Source organism: Micromesistius poutassou (assembly GCF_964030765.1).
Source record: "Micromesistius poutassou genome assembly, chromosome: 4".
Lineage (NCBI taxonomy): Eukaryota > Metazoa > Chordata > Actinopteri > Gadiformes > Gadidae > Micromesistius > Micromesistius poutassou.
Window position 1 is genome coordinate 15,516,669 of NC_140274.1, and position 19,253 is coordinate 15,535,921.

General features: G+C 44.5%; 1 protein-coding gene across 1 annotated transcript in view; it reads left to right on the forward strand.

Moving 5' to 3' along the window:
• The window catches only part of cntn5 (contactin 5), a gene marked incomplete at both ends in the record, with an annotated part of 101,056 nt that overhangs the window by 27,754 nt on the left and 54,049 nt on the right, over positions 1-19,253 (forward strand). Inside the window, 2 exons of the mRNA XM_084466369.1 lie at positions 4,868-4,963; positions 13,913-14,116. Coding sequence (XP_084322495.1) covers positions 4,868-4,963; positions 13,913-14,116 — 300 coding nt within the window. The remainder of the gene's footprint in view (positions 1-4,867; positions 4,964-13,912; positions 14,117-19,253) is intronic.

Sequence of the window (19,253 nt, forward strand, 5' to 3'; positions counted from 1 at the left end):
GAGAACTGTCGTCTTGTCGCCATTATGAGAATCTCCTTTGATGAAATGTGGTTTACACTTTGTGGCACTTGGCGAATAGGCTACTTTTCAAAGCACTTCCATACATGGAGGTTTGACCACAACGAAAATTAGATATTCCTGCCCATTTAAACTGTGCCATGACCTGTGAAAAAACAAGCTCAGCATCATTTGTCCTGACTTTTTTGTGCTATTTTGACATGTCTGCCGATTCTGCCCCCATTGCACTTTTAACGGTCCCAGAAAGGAAGACTCCCTTCAGTGTTCCTTCTCAAGGGTTCCTTCTTCTTCGGGTTCTGGGGGCAGTTTTACTAGCCCTTCAGGGTGCTTATGGGTTGGGGTGGATAATTTTGGTGGTGATAAAGGGCTATCCAAATACGTTTGAGAACTTTAATAAGCACCTCCAGACATGCTAATACCGACCTGGCGAGTACTTTTACTCTAAAGTTGTCCTGAGCAGTAAAGGTTTCTAGGATTTATGGCAACTGCGACTGCTGGAATCCATGCATGTCATTCGCTTGTATCAGATTTTATTAATTAATTTATCTGTTTATTTGTTTGTTCATAATTGCAACGGTTGTATTTTCCAAGAATCGACCACAAACCACATAGGCCTTCTGCTACATAGAAAGCAAAGTACACAATGCCCGGAGCTATTGACGGAGCATCTCGCAGGAGAGCATGCATTCTGTTGTCACATGGACCCCTGGCTCCTGGGCCTGGACTTCTAAGGACCAACTGTTCTTTCGTTTTATTTATGCTGCGTGACAGAATCCCAGAAAACCGCTGGTTTACGCCTCACTCTGCTCTTCATAGCAGCTCTGCTCAGTAACTCGCAACGCTCTCATGGCTCGCAGGTAAAACATGAGAGGGGAGAGAAAGAGAGGGGGAGAGGGAGCTAGAGAAGATTGAGAGATGCGGAGAGAGAGAGAGAGGGAGATAAAAAAGGGGAGAGGGAAGGAGAGAGACTAATAGGAATAGAGAGAGAACGCTGGAGGGAGTGGGAGGAAGGGAGGGAGATGAGAGGGGAAGGGAGAGAGATGGCAAAGAAACGTCGAAAGCCAGAAGGTGAGAGAGAAAGAGAGAGAGTGTGCGAGAGAGAGGGGAGACTAAGCAGAGTTCATCAGCAAGCAAGGCACACACATTTTTTTCATCTGGTTCTATATTCACCCCGCTGGTCATGTTCTCTGGCTCCAAACATGTTCCTGCGGGACCTTCTCTCCCTCCCTGTTGGTCTCTCCAGCTCTCTCTGTACGTCTATCCCTCTCTCTCTTGCGCTCCCTCTCTTTGTTTTGAAATTCAGAGTCTCTGAACTCCTACTTGAGCGCCTTTTTTCAGTCAAGACTTTGAAGGCAGCATGCGGAAGTAGCTCTCTGATCTTACTCCCCGGAGAATTCTCCTGCTCTCCTCACCTCACCCTGGTCTCCTCCTCTCGTCGTCTCCTCCTTTTCTCCCCTTGTTTGCTTTTCCTCCTTTCCCCATCTCTGCCTCTCCTCCTTTTCCCTTAACCTCCCCTCACCCTCGTCTCCTCCTTCTCACACGCTACCCTCCTCTTCTCTGCTCCTCCTCTTGTCCTCCCCTCCTCTTCCTCCACATCATATAATCCTCCCCATCTCTTCGCTGCTCCTCCTCTTGTCCTCCCCTCTTCTTCCTCCCCCTGTCATATAATCCTCCCCATCTCTTCGCTGCTCCTCCTCTTCTTCTCCCCTACTCTTCCCTTCCCCTCTCCTCCCACCTCTCCCCCTCTCTGCACAGACCCCAGCCTAACTACGGTTCAGGTAGAACGCTGCTCGCTGTGCACACCGCGAGTCCTCCACCGTGAAGCTATTCCTGTGTTTCCTTCATCCTATTTTAACTGCTCAACTTGACCTCACATCGTGGCCCTGGATAGAGTTCTAAAGGGAGCTTTTAGAACACATAAACTCTGCGGCTGTGGGAGTCGTCAAGTACACGCCCAGTTTGGCGGGGTAGGCCGGAGCAGTGATCCTTTCCAACCATGTGGGACGATCTGCTTGGGTCAGGGGCTGCCATAGCGATTGAAGAGCATCCCATCTTCCCTGCCTCGTCCCGCGTTTTATCGAACCGTCACTTTTTGAAGCAGATTCATGTTTAGCCGTTTTGTGGATTATGTAAGTCGCAGTCACCGGCGGTCGGCCTGTCTTTTCACTTCCTCTGTTCATCTCTCCAGGCACTAGCGTAACTCTCTCCCCTCATTCGCCGTGGCTTTAAAGTCCGCGAACAGCCATTTATTTTGTGTTTGGTCATTAGGTGGACAGGCAGCATATTGATTCGCTTTAACTCATGTGTCTCTGGATGAGGGGAGGGGTGGAAGGTCAGCAGGGAGTTGAGAAAAGACCAGGTGATGACCATGAGTGGACAATCAATAGTAAAAACCCAGGAAAAATGTTTTTTTTCCCCTTCACTTCCTGTGAGTGTGAAACTTAATAATAAACAGTGAGCAGTTTATCTACAGGAAATGGTACATTATTTCCTGGCCAACCAATCAAAAGATTGGAAAGTGATCAAATCTTAAGTCGACACTTATTTGATCGTCCTAGATGCGTCTGGATGTGTTAATCAATCAATGTAAAGCAGAACGAGGAATTGGCAGTGAATTAAGTCTGGGAACGTGCCGCTGTGCCTCTTCGTCTCCCCAGCATTTTTAAAGATGCAAATTTGTATGCAAGGGGAAGTGGTTCATTTGATGAACACTGTCAGAAATCTCAGCTACCATATGTTCAAAATTAAGTTTTAACGGTGTGCTAAATGTTTTAAATTCGGGCTTGGATACACTGAAAGATCTTCCTCATTCAAGTGCCATTTCTGAATACCGACGCACAACGAAAAAACATGTACAAATAAATATTTATTCTGAAACAAACCCTTGCTAATCCGACGGACAGGATGTGCCCTGAGCATGTGGCCCCGCATGAAGGCAACGCACTGCTCAATGAAATATTCATCATCGTTCTCTCTGCGTGGTCTGAAGCAAGGTTTTGTGCTACTGCCACCGCTATCGACTGTGTGAGTCAATATCAAACATGCTGAGGTGGACAGCGTACATCACATTGTTGCACTCGGGACTCAGACCGGCTGAAGTGGCATTTCGCAATCGTTTTGTGAGGGTTGGGGCGGCTCAGTTTCCCTCAACATCATCACATCTCATAACTGCTATTTATTTATTGTATGACTTTGCTAAAACCGTAAAGGGTGGCGTGTTCATTCTGCGGTGTTATTTATGTGCCCCTGTGCCAAGCCATCACAGAATATGCGTATGTAATTATCACACATTTAATAGTTGTGCTGTTTATTATCAATTCACCACAAATGTTACCTGACATTTTCTTGTGATTTCTTCCCGTAGGGCTGCCAGAGACCTTTTGAGCTTTGGTATTTCAAGAAAGAAACCCAAATTGACTGCATGCCTCGTTTTGAGATGCAGCCCTTGAACTATGATCCGTTTTCAATGTGGCAGAAAATCGGCAGTGGTTCAGGTTTTTTACAAATAGCTGCCAGATCGAATTACCCGGCGATTCCCCAGTAAACACGGCCCTGGAGCCTGGAGGTGTACAACCTGCCCCCGGTTCCTGGCCTGATGCTGGGCTTTGTGTTTGAGGGCGCTGCATTAACAACAAACACAAGACAGGCAATATGAAGCCCAATCCCAGAAGACCCATCCACAATCACTGCTCCCCAAAAAGTTATTCTTGTCTTTTCTGAAGACTTATGTTTGACCATCTGTGCACTTACCAGAGTTAGTTTTCCACAAAGCCTCATGGTGAATATATGTTCCGTTGTTCCCTGCTCATAATGCCAAAGACATTATGAGCAGGGACTTTAAATTCATGCCAAATTCGAGTAAGAATTTGGACACTAGAATTAAATGGCGGACATCAAATGGTAATATTCTGAGTTGTCGGTTACTATCCTTTATTTACACACCAGGGCAACCTACCCACAGGATGTTACACCAGATAATCAGTGAGACCAGAAAGATAAATGCTATGTATTAGCATGTTAATATTCATGCTTCGGTTTCTGCCTGGTCGATCCAGTGAAGGTCTGGAATTTAGATTGAGAAAGAGAGAAATTACGTCTCAGACGTTATAGGCATGTTTTCTAATGTGAGGAGCTACAATACTGTGAGATATAGAGTATTCCCAGTGGGATTAACCTACTCTGGACCATCAGAAGGATCCTAAATGAACAGATGATTGTCCTGCATTAGAGGAAATTACCTCAGCCATCCATGAGCCTAGTCATTAACAACTTCTGTGTTCCAGTGTTGTGTCTCTTAAAGAAGTGACGCTTATCAGCTTATCTTTGAGAAGCACTGTGTTTGGTTTATTCACACAGTGTGCTATGCTGCGTGTTAAGTTCTCTCTTGAGGAAGTACTCTCTTAGTAGCACTGTTTTAAGAACGATCTAACTAGCACTGTGTTAGCTAGCACTGTGTTAACTTACACTGTGTTACCTAGCACTGTGTTAAATAGTACTGTGCGTTGTGTTAACTATTATTGTGCATTGTGTTAACTAGTACTATGCAGTGTGATAATTATTATTGTGCGGTGTGTTAACTAGTACTGTGCGGTGTGTTAACTAGTACTGTGCGGTGTGTTTACTAGTACTGTGCATTGTGTTAACAAGTACTGTGCGTTGTGTTAACTAGTACTGTGTGTGCGTTCTGTTTACTAGTATTGTGTGTTGGATTAACTAGTACTATGCGTTGTGTTAACTAGTACTGTGCGTTGTGTTAACTAGTACTGTGTGTTGTATTAACTAGTACTGTGTGTGCGGTGTGTTAACTAGTACTGTGTGTTGTGTTAACTAGTACTGTGTTGTGTTCCAGACCTCGGAGCCTTCAGTCCTAAGACCAGAGGGGGCGTGTCCGTACGGGAGGGCCAAGGGGTGGTGCTCATGTGCACGCCACCGCCACACTCGCCAGGTGAGAACACACACCTTTACCTTTAATTCTACCTTTATCTTAACCTTTCACTTAACCTCTTTCTTTTCCATTAGAATACCTTTTATATGAACCTTTACCTTTACATTACCTTCCCATTTACCTTAACCTTCTACTTTAACCCTAACCCTAACCCTAACCCTTAAACTCTCAATTTCCCTTTGCATAATATTCTACCTCTCCCTTACGATAACCCTGACCTTTACCTCTATCTTTATGCTTACTTATTTCCCATCTGGGATAAATAAATATACTTTATCTTACCTTAACCCCTTACCTTAACGACCTTCATCTTCTCCTCTACCTAACTTCCCCTAATCCATTACCTTTATTTAAACTTCTACCTTAAAGGTGCAGGGTTTATAATTGTGCGGCATTTGGCCAAACATACTTGTCAGTAATGGAATATGATATTCATAACTATGTTTTAATAGTGTATATTCCAATGCAAATATGAATTGTTGTGTTTCTGCTACCTTAGAATGAGCGTGTTCATACAGTAGCCCATAATGGACAAACTGCTCTAGCGAGGACACGGTTTATTGTTTTCACACGTTTCAGGTTTGTAATATTGGCGGGTTGCGCCAACGCTCCCAAAGACAAACGGGAATAAATTAGAGAAAGTGGTTTCTGGCGGTGCTGGCTAACTATTTTAGTGTAGTGAGTTCACCAAATAGGGGGGATCATAATTATTAATAGCACTATTATTTAGCACTGGAACCTTACCGACTTTTGTGGCATTTTGTGTTATGTTGTGGTATTTTGGTACTACTGTCTGCTTTCCTGGGGAACTGCAGATGCTGATTAACTCCTAATCATCCATCACCATTACTATGGCAACAAGACAATTCCATTATTATTATCATCATCATTCCATCTGTACGGCTCATTGAAGTTGATCTATCTATTTGTCTGTCTATCTGTCAAACCAGCCATAAGTCTGTCTGCCTGTCTATCGGTTTGTCTGTCCCCCCTCCATCTGTCTGCCCGTCATTCTGTGCGTCTTTTCAGTCTGTCTGCCTGCCTGTCTTTTTGTCTGTCTATCTAGTTGTCCATCCATCCATCTCTACTCCAGCATAGACTCTGGACAAGGTCTCCGTTGGTCTCTCCATTGTTGTTGTTGTTGTTGTTGTTTGTTTTTGTTGTCATCCTGGGAGAGTTTGGAGCGACACGGGGAGCCCAGCCGCTCTTTGAGCAGAGTGTAGATTTACCGGATCGTTAGAAATGAAAAGAAACCCTCCACAGCCAATTATATCTCCCCCTCATCCCAGACAGAGCTGCCCCTCGCTCCTTCTCTAATGGCGCATCTGTAATCCCCCTCTCTGCGGCCCTCCTCGCCGCCGCACTGCCAGCCATGAATCATCCCCCGCTTTACATCAGCGCTGTGCTAGCTTCGCATCCCCCTTGGGGAAGGCATCGCCAAGCGCTCCTCATCACCGCGCTTTCCCCTCAGCGCACACAGCATCATGAGATAGCATTAGCATTAGCTCCCACTAGTCGGACTAGCCCAGACTGCACAGGGATGTACTGCTGTTATTAGCAGTGTGGCGCGGAAGACACTGTGTGTGTGTGTGTGTGTGTGTGTGTGTGTGTGTGTGTGTGTGTGTGTGGTTGTTTACCTTTACTTAAGGATACCCATTAGCTGACAACTTGACGACCACTTAGGCTTCCTTAGGTCCAAGACTATATATATATATATACACAACACTTTTATTTAACAAGAACAGACATTCAACAAAAATAGTAAAAATTATATAAAGATACAAAAACTGACAGAAAATAATGAATGAATACAGATGGCATCTTGACAACACAAAGCTACACAAAGCATATATATATACACATACACATGCATAGACCTACACACGCACGCACGCACGCACGCACGCACGCACACACAATTGGACATAAACACACACACACACACACACACACACACACACAGTGTCCTGGTGTGTATTTGTGTGGAGTTGTTACCTGTGTGACTGATTCAGCTGCAGAGGGAAGGAGAAGTTAAAAGGACGCCATCAGCAGAAAGCCGATACTGATATGTTTAGCTTGCGCTGTGTTGTATGTGATGGTTTAAACCAGAGCGATGCACATCGATAATCGGCTAATCTGTTCTTTTTGCTTTCATTAGGAAGAGCGGTAGGAACATTTTTATAGTAGAGGTTAAAGCTGGGTACTTTAATGGTCGACTCAGCAGGATCCAAAGGGAAATCGAACTAATACTGCTGCTGCGCTGAATACTTAGCATACTGTCATTAATTAACTAATTAATCCATGCATGCTGTTATTTGTATTAACAACATGTTGTTTTTTATGTTGTTGGGAAGTGTAGTGATTAGGATGTTCGACGCCCAGCCCAAAGGTAGTTGATTCAATCCCCAAGATCCCAGCCTAACCCCCAGGCAGCCTGGAGCTGAGCGTCTGCTAAATGAAAAAATATATATAAAGAGGTGTTGTTTCTTTGCTGTAGTGCAGTTCCCACATATCTCAATCTGTCACACTTTCTCTTTCTATCCTTCCAGCTCTTTCTCTCTTCTCTTTTTCTCTCTATATCTTCCCCTCTGTTTCCCCACTCTGTTGCTCAACTCATGTTTATAAATGACGTCGCAACCTGTGCAAGAGCCAAGTGGATAGTTTAAATCTCCAGGGATTCTGACCAAAAGGCGAAGAATGACCTTTAAAGGCTGAACCACGACAATAGAAAAATAATGCAAAGCTTTCAAAATAGTTTAATGTGATGAATGCTCGATGCTTTTGCACTCAGAGTGCGACAGTTGAATAGATATTTTGTGAGATACCGTTGAATATAGAATTATTCACTTGGAATATTAAACAACGGTACATTTACAGTACATAAATGATATGAATCACTAAATTGAAATCCAAAATTATCATAATGGAACACAGGTTATGTCAGTCCGTTAATCAATCAGTCCCACTTTTTTCGTATAGAGCTTTGTCTAAGTGAATTATACAAATCAGAGTGACAGAGATACATTTCAGGGGAAGAAAAGATTATTCACCACTTGATTAATGCCATGAATTGTTCCATTCATGTTATTTGCAGAATAAAATAACAAACTAGTCTCTGCCCTTGTATATGGTTTTAAAGGCTTGTTTTAACCAATGGTACAAAGAGGAGTCTGAGATGAGGTCTGATCTTGGTCTGGTCTATATGACCTGATTAGAGGGGGGGCGCTACCCTGTGTGAGCGACTCCTGACACGTCTCAGTGTTTGCGTGTTTTACCGTGAAGTTTTTACTGTTCTACTGTATGTTATGTTTCTTCAGGATGTTGAGCGAGACAGCTCTTTATCTGGCCTATCTTTGGCAAATGATCGCCAATCTAAAACATGTGAATGGACTCTGCTTACAACCGATGCAGCCTCTCACAGCAGCCCCAGGTAGACAAACCTACTCACGCAACTACTTAATGGAGCTGAGACACCAGCAGGGAACCGACGGATCCCCTCCACACAACCACTTGAAATACTTCAGGGGCACAAGAGAAGTCAGATACGAAGGAAAAGAGTCTCGAGAGGAGGCGTACTGAACAGACTGAGGTGGAGAGGCGGCCGGCTACCCTTATCTGCGATAACCCTATCGAACGTCAGATCACTAAGAAGCAAGACCAAGGAACTTTCCACACTCATCAGATACAATCCGGATTATAGGCAAACCAGTCCCTTTTGCTTCACCGAGACATGGCTCACTGAGGATACAAACTTTCACCTGGATGGTTTTAACATCATTCGCTTTGACAGAGACGCAACAAGAACAGGGAAGAAAATTGGGGGCGGGCTCTGCATGGCTGTCAACGACAAGTGGGCAACAAACACTACGGTGAGGGAGACTGCGTGTTGCAAACACTACAAAATAATGACTGTCTTTTAGACCTCACTATCTACCCTGGGAATTCTTCTAGATCACTGTCATCTTAGTATGTCCCAGGGCCCAACTTTAATCTAGCTGCCGAACACATAGCTGAGAGCTATAACAGAGCTGTCAATCAGACTGGAGACCAACCAGTGTTTATTCTGGGCGACTTTAATAGGTGCGATATTATCACCTATCTGCCAAATCTAGAGCAATATGTCACTATCCCCACGAGAATGCAGAATACACTTGACTTATGCTACAGTAACATCCCAGCATATTTCAAAATCACGCCCACCCCTCAGCCGCTCCGATCACAATGTAATTTTGTTATTGCCAAGATACAGGTCCAAATTGAAAACAGGGAAACCCATAACACAATGCATCAGAGTATGGAATAAGGAGGCAGCCGATTCAAGCTGTTTTGAATTAACAGACTGGGATTTGTTTTTTAATGATAGTGACAATGATTTTAACTTTTTAACAGACGTACTTACCTCCTACATCTTATTCTGTGAGGATACTGTAACGCCTACCAAACAACAGACCCAACTCTTGCAGAGAAATTTAACTTTTTCACCCACTTCAATGGGGGCAGCACGACAACCACCTGGGTCCCCCCAACCCCCAGCTCCAACCTCCAACCCCTCTTTATCGATGAGCAGCTAGTGACCTCCATACTGCACAGAGTCAACGCACACAAGGCCTCTGGCCCTGACAGGCTTAGAGGCAGGGTGCTGAAAGAATGCTCCACTCAGCTAAGTGGCATTCTTACCAGGCTGTTTCAACATCTCCTGGACTCTGGCTGTGTCCCTGACCAGTGGAGGGAATCCGCCATCATCCCAATGCCCAAAAAGGCACATGCTAAGGACCTAAAGGACTACAGATCAGTGGCACTAACATCTGTGCTGTGCAAATGTATGGAGAGGGTGGTCTGTAACCTCCTATCAAGCATGGTGTCAGACAAGCTGGACTCACACCAGTTCCTCCACACCACGTCTTGCCTACAGGGCAAGACGTGGTGTGGAGGATGCAAGCCTCTCACTTCTAGACACTGTCACCAAAAACTTAAAACATCCACACACCAGGATTTTATTCATGGACTTTTCCTCAGCTTTTTTTTTTTTTTTTTTTTTTTTTTACCATTGAAAAACTTTTACATCACCTCTCTGATCTTCAGGTTCACCCAACACTGAACCTGTGGACTAAAAGTTTTCTGCTGGACAGACCACAACAGGTGTATTTTAATTGGGTTAAATCAACCAAGCTCATTTTAAATACTGGGCTCCCCCAAGGCTGCGTTTTATCACCAATCCTCTTCTCTGTGTACACCAACAACATCTTGTGTCACAGTGAAGGTATGGCACTTTTTAAATATGCTGACGACATTGCCTTAGTTGCACACATGGCTAACACTGACACCCCAACTCGCTACCAGGAGGTAGTAGACAACCTGGCCCAAACTTTTGTTGAGCTCTCCTTGGAACTCAACATCACAAAAACAAAGGAGCTATGCTGTGGGGGCCGAGACAAGGCATCACCTCTGTTCCAGCCAGTTAACATCCAGGGTCAGCTAGTGGAACAAGTACAGGTTTTTACTACTGGGCATAGAAATGGACACTTCCCTGTCCTTCTCACAACACACAGACACAACATACAAAAAAGCAGAACAACGTCTCCACCTTCTCAGGAAACTCGGAGCATTTCAGGTCAACAAGGACATTTTAACTTTGGTTCATTGAATCAGTTCTCACTTTCAATATCTCTTTCTGGTACAATCAACTCACCATCAAACACATAACAAAACTCACACGCATAGTGAATCAGGCTGCCAAAATAACTGGCTCCCCCCAACCCCCTCTATCTGAGCTGTACAGCCGTGCAGTGATCAGGAAAGCCAACCTGATCACTGAGGACCCCTCAACACCCATGTCCTGTAACCCTCGGGTAACAGACAATAAAGTCTTATCTATCTATCTATCTTATCTATCTATTCTACTAGTCTGGTTTACTCTGGTGTCGTCTAGTATAGTCTAGTCTAGTACTGGTAGTCGGGTGTAGTCAGGTCTTGTATATTATCGTGTGTTTTAGTGAAGTCTGGTCTAATATAGTCTGGTCTAGCATGGCATGGTCTCATCTAATGTAGTTGAGTCTGATCTGCTATGGTTCAGTCTGGTCTGGTTTGGTCTTGTTTAGTTGAGTCTAGTCTGATACTCGTCTGGCATCTCCGATCTCTGAACACAACCCCTAGACGCTGTTCATCAGCTTGCCTCTACCCCGTGCTCCAACATTTTCCTCCTAACCCTCACCAGAGAAGGCATCCTCACTAATTATTCTCCTGATTTACAGTCCGTTTGAAGGAATAAACGCCCAACTCAACTAAATTTTCTACATAGCTGCAGCTTATGGCTTTGAGTTCAGTAAAATCATGAACTCAATTTCAGATATACTTTTAGATTGGTAGGTAAATAATAAATTACTCTATTATTAACTATTTACCATATTATTTGTTTTTGGTTTTGACAGGGAATAATTATTATCTAGAAGTACCATTATTATATTAAGTACTTTGCTTATCAAAGAACAACGCAATCGCCCATATTCACATAATAAATGTGCATGCTATTGGCAATTATTTATGTGCAATCAACACAATATTTACAAATTTCTCCAAACCAATTCAATTCCGTATGAAGATTACCACACAGTGCTATTTGATGAGCCCAGGGACATCAATGACCTGACACATACTCACACGCACACATGCTATTAAATTCCTCCTGCTGTATTCCGTGGCATTTGTGATTTATCATTTATTTTACAGTGCAATTGCGCTTTTACTTTCTGCAGACGGCAGCGGAGCGATATTTCTGCTCTCCACCATTTGATTTGATTGTACCCAGAATGCAGCTTTGTTTACATGCATATCTGCACTCAGAATCTCATGCCGAAAGCAGTGGGCTCGTGCCCTGCACTTAGCAGCATAGTTGTTCATGAATAAACAATCAGCAGATTCAGCCCAGACGCAGACAGCTTTGCGATATCCCTGGACCCTTTATATCCACAAGCCCCTCGCTCTGGGCTCGTCTGACTAGGCTTTGTTTCAGGCCTAGAACCTTCCTGCTCCCCATCCCATGTCCTGTTCATTTAACCCGTCTCGATTACGCATGAGCTGAGCTATGACCGTCATTGACAGCCCTTCTCCTTCACCACAAGCAGCGGCACTTAAATGTACAAACTGCTACTGTTACTGTTGGGATCTGGAATGATTAAGAAGATTATGCATGTGTATATTGTTCTTTATTTTCTCTTCTTTGATCTAGTAGTAGTAAGCAGTATATGTAGTACTAATAGTAGAGGTAGACTGTGGTACTAGTACTAGCAGTAGTAGTAACTGTAAGAGTTATAATTGATAGAAGCAGCAGTAGATAGTTGGTGTGGTAGTAGTAATCGTGGTATATATCTAGGAATTTAAATGATGATGATGTAACTTATGCTTATTATCGGTTACCGTTGACTTTGCTTTTTGGCACCAGTTAAAAATGTGTGAATTATGCAACTTCAATCTGTCTGAGTTTCTCAGTAAAAATGGACAGGGGTGCTAACAATTGTAAGACATTAAATAGTAATGGCCTCACTGTTGTACAAAGCTCAGAACAGCCCGCACGCGTCTGCTCCGATCCCTAATATCTCTGCGGTGTAGGTGGTGTGTCGGTGTGTGGATCTCCTGTGGGCCTTATCAGCGAGCAGCGCTATCTGTGATGTTTTCCTGGTTCTCCCCGGGTCTGTTCTGAGCAGATTGCTATGTAAATCCCATTGACAAAGCATGTCAGTCCCTCTCAGATGAAAAGGCTTTTCTCGTCTCAACTCTATTTCACAGATTTGCGGTTTTCCCTCCAAAGCCCACCTTTTTATCTGATTGTGAGGGGGGGGCTCAGTGCATCCCCCAGACCCCCTAGGTTGGAGGAGCGGACAGAGTCTCGTTACGTCCACCTCCTGTTGAATCCACGCCTAGTTGCATCCGTGCCCTGAACATGTGCTCCCTGAGCTGTGCATGCATGAGACATCCCTTCAGCCCCTAAAGCCACTTTAAATCCCAACGTGTTGTAGCCTGAATGCGTCGTATTAGGCAGCCCGCCGCCTGTACTTCTCAACACAGACCCAACAAGACACATGTCAGTTGAAACGCTGTGCATACAGCACCTTCAAATATTCATCAATGTGAGATAGCACTCCCGCCACCCTCTCCGCCAAGATAACGATACATGTATGGTTGACCACACAGCGTGGAGTCTTTATTTATCCGGAGCGAGCGCTCCCCGTCGTGGCCTGTCCGCTCACTCGTCCCCCTCCTCCCATGTAGAGCGGGTGACGTGTGTGAAATGTTAACACAGGAGGTCTCTTCTCGAGTGCCTTCATGGACCAGCGATTAATTATGACGCTTGATTGCTCTTCAAGTGTTCACTTTGATAAGCAGTTGCCTTTAGAACATTTAGAACATTTTTCCTTTTTTCCAGAGCTGCCCTAACCTTGATTAATGAGCGCATATGCATGCAGCTAATTCCACCCCCCTCCCTATCCTCGCCTCCCTCATACACAATGGTGTTATGCCGCCACATCCCCACCACTCTCCTACTTCCCACTGTGCAATTAAAACCTAAATATAGCGCAACAAATTCTGTCAATTTGTGCAATTTTGTTTCAGTTTATGTATGTGTATGTTTTTTTTGCATTGTAGTTTCTTTTAAATGTGTGTTTCTGATTGTTCTTTTCAAATGTGTGTGTCTGATTGTTTTTCCTCTGTTTGTATGCTTTTCTTTCCAACTTTAGTTTCTATGGTATGTGTGTTTCTTTCCGACCGTTTCTCTCTGTACATGTACATTTCTTCCTGTTGATCCTCTCTAACATGTACGTCACGTCCTGTGGTTCTTCTCACCATGTCTCCCTGTTGTTCCTCTCTAATACGGACGCTTTCTTTCCTTTGAGATGTGCCTTCCATCCCCATCTCTAACAACCTCCTCCTCTTGTTTTCCTCCGGCCGTTCCAGAGATCATCTACAGCTGGGTGTTCAACAAGTTCCCGTCGTTCGTGGCGGAGGACAGCCGACGCTTCATCTCCCAGCAGACGGGGAACCTGTACATCTCCAAGGCCCAGCCGTCCGACGTGGGCAGCTACATCTGCCTGGTGAAGAACAGCGTCACCAACGCCCGGGTCCTCAGCCCCCCCACGCCCCTCACGCTCAAGACGGACGGTGAGTCACCGTAGCGGCGCTGTTAGCTCTGTTAGCTTAACCCAGTTAGTGTGTGGGTGTTAACCAGGGCTGCAGTCCGACTGGCGGTCGGATGCTAAATGTCGTTCCCTCTTTTCCCCGCTCCCTCTTTTGAGACCCGTTACAGGCCCAGGGGCTCTTCATTGAGCAGAGGCTCCCTGGTTCAAGAGAACTTAAGATGAACTTTATTAATCCTGGTTAAGACATGTGGTTTCCATGGCAACAGAATTACAGGAATGGAGAAAGATATAAAAACATTTTTTAAGAATATGCAAATCTCAAATCTACCAAACAAATGTCATCTACAGAAATAATATGAGTATAATCTAAATGTTAACATTATGACAGGCCCAGTTATTATAGGTGAATGGAGCATAGCTGTATCTTGTACCACTACTTAAATACATGCTGTGTTGACCCTTTACCGTGTCACAAATTTGTATCATTGTTTGTTTTAATGTAATTTTAAATGATCGCTGAATCAATGCTGTAGTGAAGGTCTGTGTTTATGCTGGCATGCTTTTTAACCCTTTAGTTGTTGAAACAGCGAAGACAACGGGGTATTTTTAGCAATCATGATGAAAAAGTAATGAATAGAATTAATAATGTCATTGACTTCTTCTTGAACGGGTCTCTCTTCTCAGTGCTCCTGTGCTCTAAACCAAACAGATACCAGAGAGATTTGTCACACTCAGTGTGGGCAGCCATTTTGTTTTCACCCATGGCGTACTTCAGGAAAAAAACTAGACATCAGGGAAATCATTCTCCGGCATACAATTAACTGAATCAATGGCCCTTGCTGTGGATGGGTTTCCCGCCCTTTTTCCTTTTGCTAGCCTCCTTGGAACCTCGCCAGAGAACGGTTCGCCCCAATTCGGCCGCAGGTTTTTTCACTTAAAAAACCCTTTCATCACACAGAGGCACATTCATCACCCCGCATGCCTATCATCATCCCTGACGTCGTAACAAACCAATGACAGGGCTCCCTCGATTGCAGGGAGGGCTGTGTGCACCGGGTTACCCTAAATATTGCAACAAGCAAAAGCAAACCTTCTCAGAATTGCCTGTTCAAGAATTAAATCTCTTCCGGACGGGATCCTCCTCTCGCCGCCATACATTTGCATAACCTTGTTGTGTGAAGCGGTCCTCAGAGGGAAGCTGATAATGGGAAGGCATTATTCTGCCCGATCAGTTTTCTCTGCTCATTAGCCCTGACGGGTGATGAGACTTTTGATGATTGCGGTCACTCTCCGACTCCCGACGTAAACGCTCCACAATCATTCTCAAAAGGCCCTCCTCAGAAAAACCCCAGGTAGCAAGAAAATAAGTCAATTTGTGCTTTGGGATCGCGACATGCGGTTACGAGTATTGCATTAGCATAGCTGGAACTGAAACAGGTCTCTCTCCCATGCCCCGAGCCAAACCGCAGCATAATGAAATGCTCACAGCTGTGTGCCCGCCACAAAGGACGGGGGGGATTGGCAGCTCTTTGTCCTCCAAAGCTCACGGACGCCAAGCTACATTTAACATGGGGGGGGGGGGGATTTGCGTGGTGTTTGGGGTCGAAAATTGCGCCGGCACATCTCACCGACAGACTGCACAATGGCTTTTTTGATGTGCGTCCCTCTCAGAGTTAGTGGAGTCAGAGCCATCAGACCCAGTAATCTCTGGCCCAGTAAAAGTGACTGATGGGGATCGCTGGATTGGCAGCTAGAGCGAGCCGGCACGTTCTGAGCTCGCTCGCCCGGCTTCACGTAATCAAAGCAAGCATCTGGCTGCCATTATGAGCTGCTTGAAGCCATTGATCTTTACTTAGCGGCCTAGATGGCATTGAACTGGGAAGGTTCACAGGCCCACTCTGGCCTGGTGGTACACTCACGATACATAGATGCACTTCATCGAGTGAATGCACTAATTATTGCGATGACTGACTGGGCATTTGCGAGTTTGATCAGCAGTAAAGGAAGTGGAATGATGAGTACCATTATACTGATTATATACCCATGTGAGACTCTCCGTATTGATCGACTGCTGTGTTTGTTCAGTTGCTCACCAACCTGTCTGTGAATGTGGTGTTTTGCTCTGTGGAAAAAACAAATCCAAAGAAAACTTTAAACTCAAAACTTTGAGCCTCATCCCATCTTTCGTTGTCTTTGCCTGCTTCTGTCACCACAGCTGTTGTGTATTACCTAGTATTACTTTTGTCGCATGGCAGTGTAGCATAATAAAGCCTTGAATGCGAGATCGCTCCCTTACTGCTGGTTTATAGAGGTAATATCCTTAATTGTATATTATGAAAGGGATAATATATAGAACGCCAGACATTATTGGGAAAATAAGCCGCAACAGGGTGAACCGGACACTGACGCGAAGCAGAGGTGTCTTGCTTCACCCTGAAGGGGCTTATTTTCGATAATTACCGGCGACGTTCTATACATTATCCCGCTTATTACACGGCCACTTGCCAAAACGAAAAAAATACTATTAAATACTATATAATTTATTTGTTACCAGCATTCGTAGTGTTGATCAGCAGAGAAATAGTCCGCCAAAGACGTTGACGTCGCTTAGCAACCGAGTACGCTGTGGTTGATAAGTTACCGGACTACTTGCGGAGTGATTCAAAAGACGGCAAAAAATCCTTGACCGCCGGAAATCAGGAAGGCCCATGCAAAGGAACGGAGCATTCCACAGCAATGAGAAGAGCCGTGTAATAAATGTAATGTTGCCATGATAATATATAATATATAATGTATATAATATGATATGACATATATCACATGATATGTTTGTATAGATGGATGGATACATGGATACGTATAGGCACATGTTAGTGAATGCTTTGCAGTAGCATTGTTTGTATGGCTCACGTAGACATGTGATCAGTTCCAGTCCCGTGCTTCTCCGGAACATGGCCGTTCTTTAGTTCCATTCCCGAGGTATCATTCAGGAGCAAAACATTGGCAAGCATTCGAGTGATCTTCATTCCTCTCTGGGCTTCCATTACACACAGTCGTTTGATTGCCAGTTAGTGTGCGAGAGTTTGAGCACCTTTTTTCCTTCTAATTTGAAATTAATTTACAGTGATTAAGGAAGTACAATACTCTGCCACGGGGTGAAATGCATGATGGGTAGTTTCCCCATCCCCCCCTTCCCCACAGCGCTCTGATGTTAAAATGACTGCCAGATTATTTAGCATGCAAAGAAGCAGAAAAGACAGACACGTGTCTGCATCGACCCTTGTTATCTACCATACCGCTCGACAGACTTCACAACATAGTCGCCCCCATGCCAACGCATTAATTTCTGAAACTTCAAATGTTTATCCAATAACGCCTACTTCTTTGCTATATTTTTTCTTTGGTCTGTGATTGTCTTGTTATTTTGGGCACAGCCCCGTGCCGAGGTAAACTTACGAAAGGAAGACTTGAACTTGTCACAGCGATGGCAGCGAGGTGGAACGTGACGAGATGCTTTGACATTCGTTAAATTGCTGCCGTTGTGGAGAGGCACTGGATCACACCTTCGGAAAAGCCATCCGTGTTGAGATTAATCTAGCGCTTAACAAAGTTTTTAATACATGTATTTTATGGACTAAAAGCTTCATATTATTATGATCGGATTTCCCCCGACCCCCTCCAAACGCGTTGCATAAAGAAGTGATTCACAGGAATTGTAAAAAAACTATAATAATGCTAATAAAAAAAGTGTCGAACTGAACAATTGATCATTTTTATGCGATAAATAATCGAATGGAGAACATAAAGCCGTTAACGTAGGGTGGATGAACCCTTTTTTCCTCGGTTCTGACGAGCCCATCCGTAACACCGACTGAACAGCGTATTGAATATACCATGAGGCCAATGAAATACCGCAGATTCCTTCCATCCCGAGAGCTGCGTTGGACCCATAAATAGTAAAACAAGTATAGGACTTTGAAATTGAAAAGTTCTCGCGACAAATATCATAAAAAGTCATTTTTTTCCCCTCCATATAATGTGGTCCTGCAATTTGAAAAATCTATTATTTCCCCCGTGATCTGAATACATCACGTGAGACGCGGCCAGGTATGCAGGATGTGGAATTATGTTTCCCTGAAATGGCACGGCTGTAATTTTTCTCAATGTACAGGAACAGCTCATGGAGTACAGCGTGTTAGAAAGCGCCTGTTGTCGCTGATGGGGAAGGTCCTTAACGCGCTGAGCCCAGAGACCGCTCGCGGGCCGCGCGTATGCGTCTTTTAAATGCCTGCGTGTAGAGCTACACACAGCCCCACACACACACACACACACACACACACACACACACACACACACACACACACACACACACACACACACACACACACACACACCCATGAAATATTCATGACGTTTCCCAATAACGTTTTTCAATAAGACAGATAATGGTAATTAGAGCCCAGATGAGAGTGTTTTCCTTTTGTTATTGCAACTCTGCCCAATGCCATCTGACATATCTTCCAAGCAAATGGATACAGATGGGACCTGTACCGCAGCGACCGACCCTGGGACGAACAGGAGGTCGTCCACCGATATTTCTACCGGGAGAGTGCGGTGCTCCTAACGCCGATCACCACGGCGATGGCAGCTGGTCCCACTCACGTCCTAGCAGGGAGGGGATGTTCAGTAACGCAAGCATTCTCTCTCTCTCTCTCTCTCTCTCTCTCTCTCTCTCTCTCTCTCTCTCTCTCTCTCTCTCTCTCTCTCTCTGAGGATGTGTATCCAACTCTATGGATGACCGGGCGTATTTCATCATGCCAGCTCGTCCTGGGGAAGTGCATGAGCTTCAGGCGTTCTCAATCGATGAAATACATTTTTTTTTTATGGTCTCACATAAAGATTAGCTCTGACGATGGTGGCTGCGTTGGTGGAATATATTTCTGCTTACTTTTAAATATTTTAATCAAAAGAAGTGGCAATGCTGTAACCCTTTTTCATTCATCAATAGTTAATTCCTCACTGGTGTGTTGTGTTTCCTTTAAACAAATAACACTGTGGATGAAATCTGAACTCAATGGGGACAAAGCGGTGACCAGCACAGGGCAATTAGACGTCACCAAATGTTCTCAGAAACCTGGTTGTCCATGGCAACTGTTTCC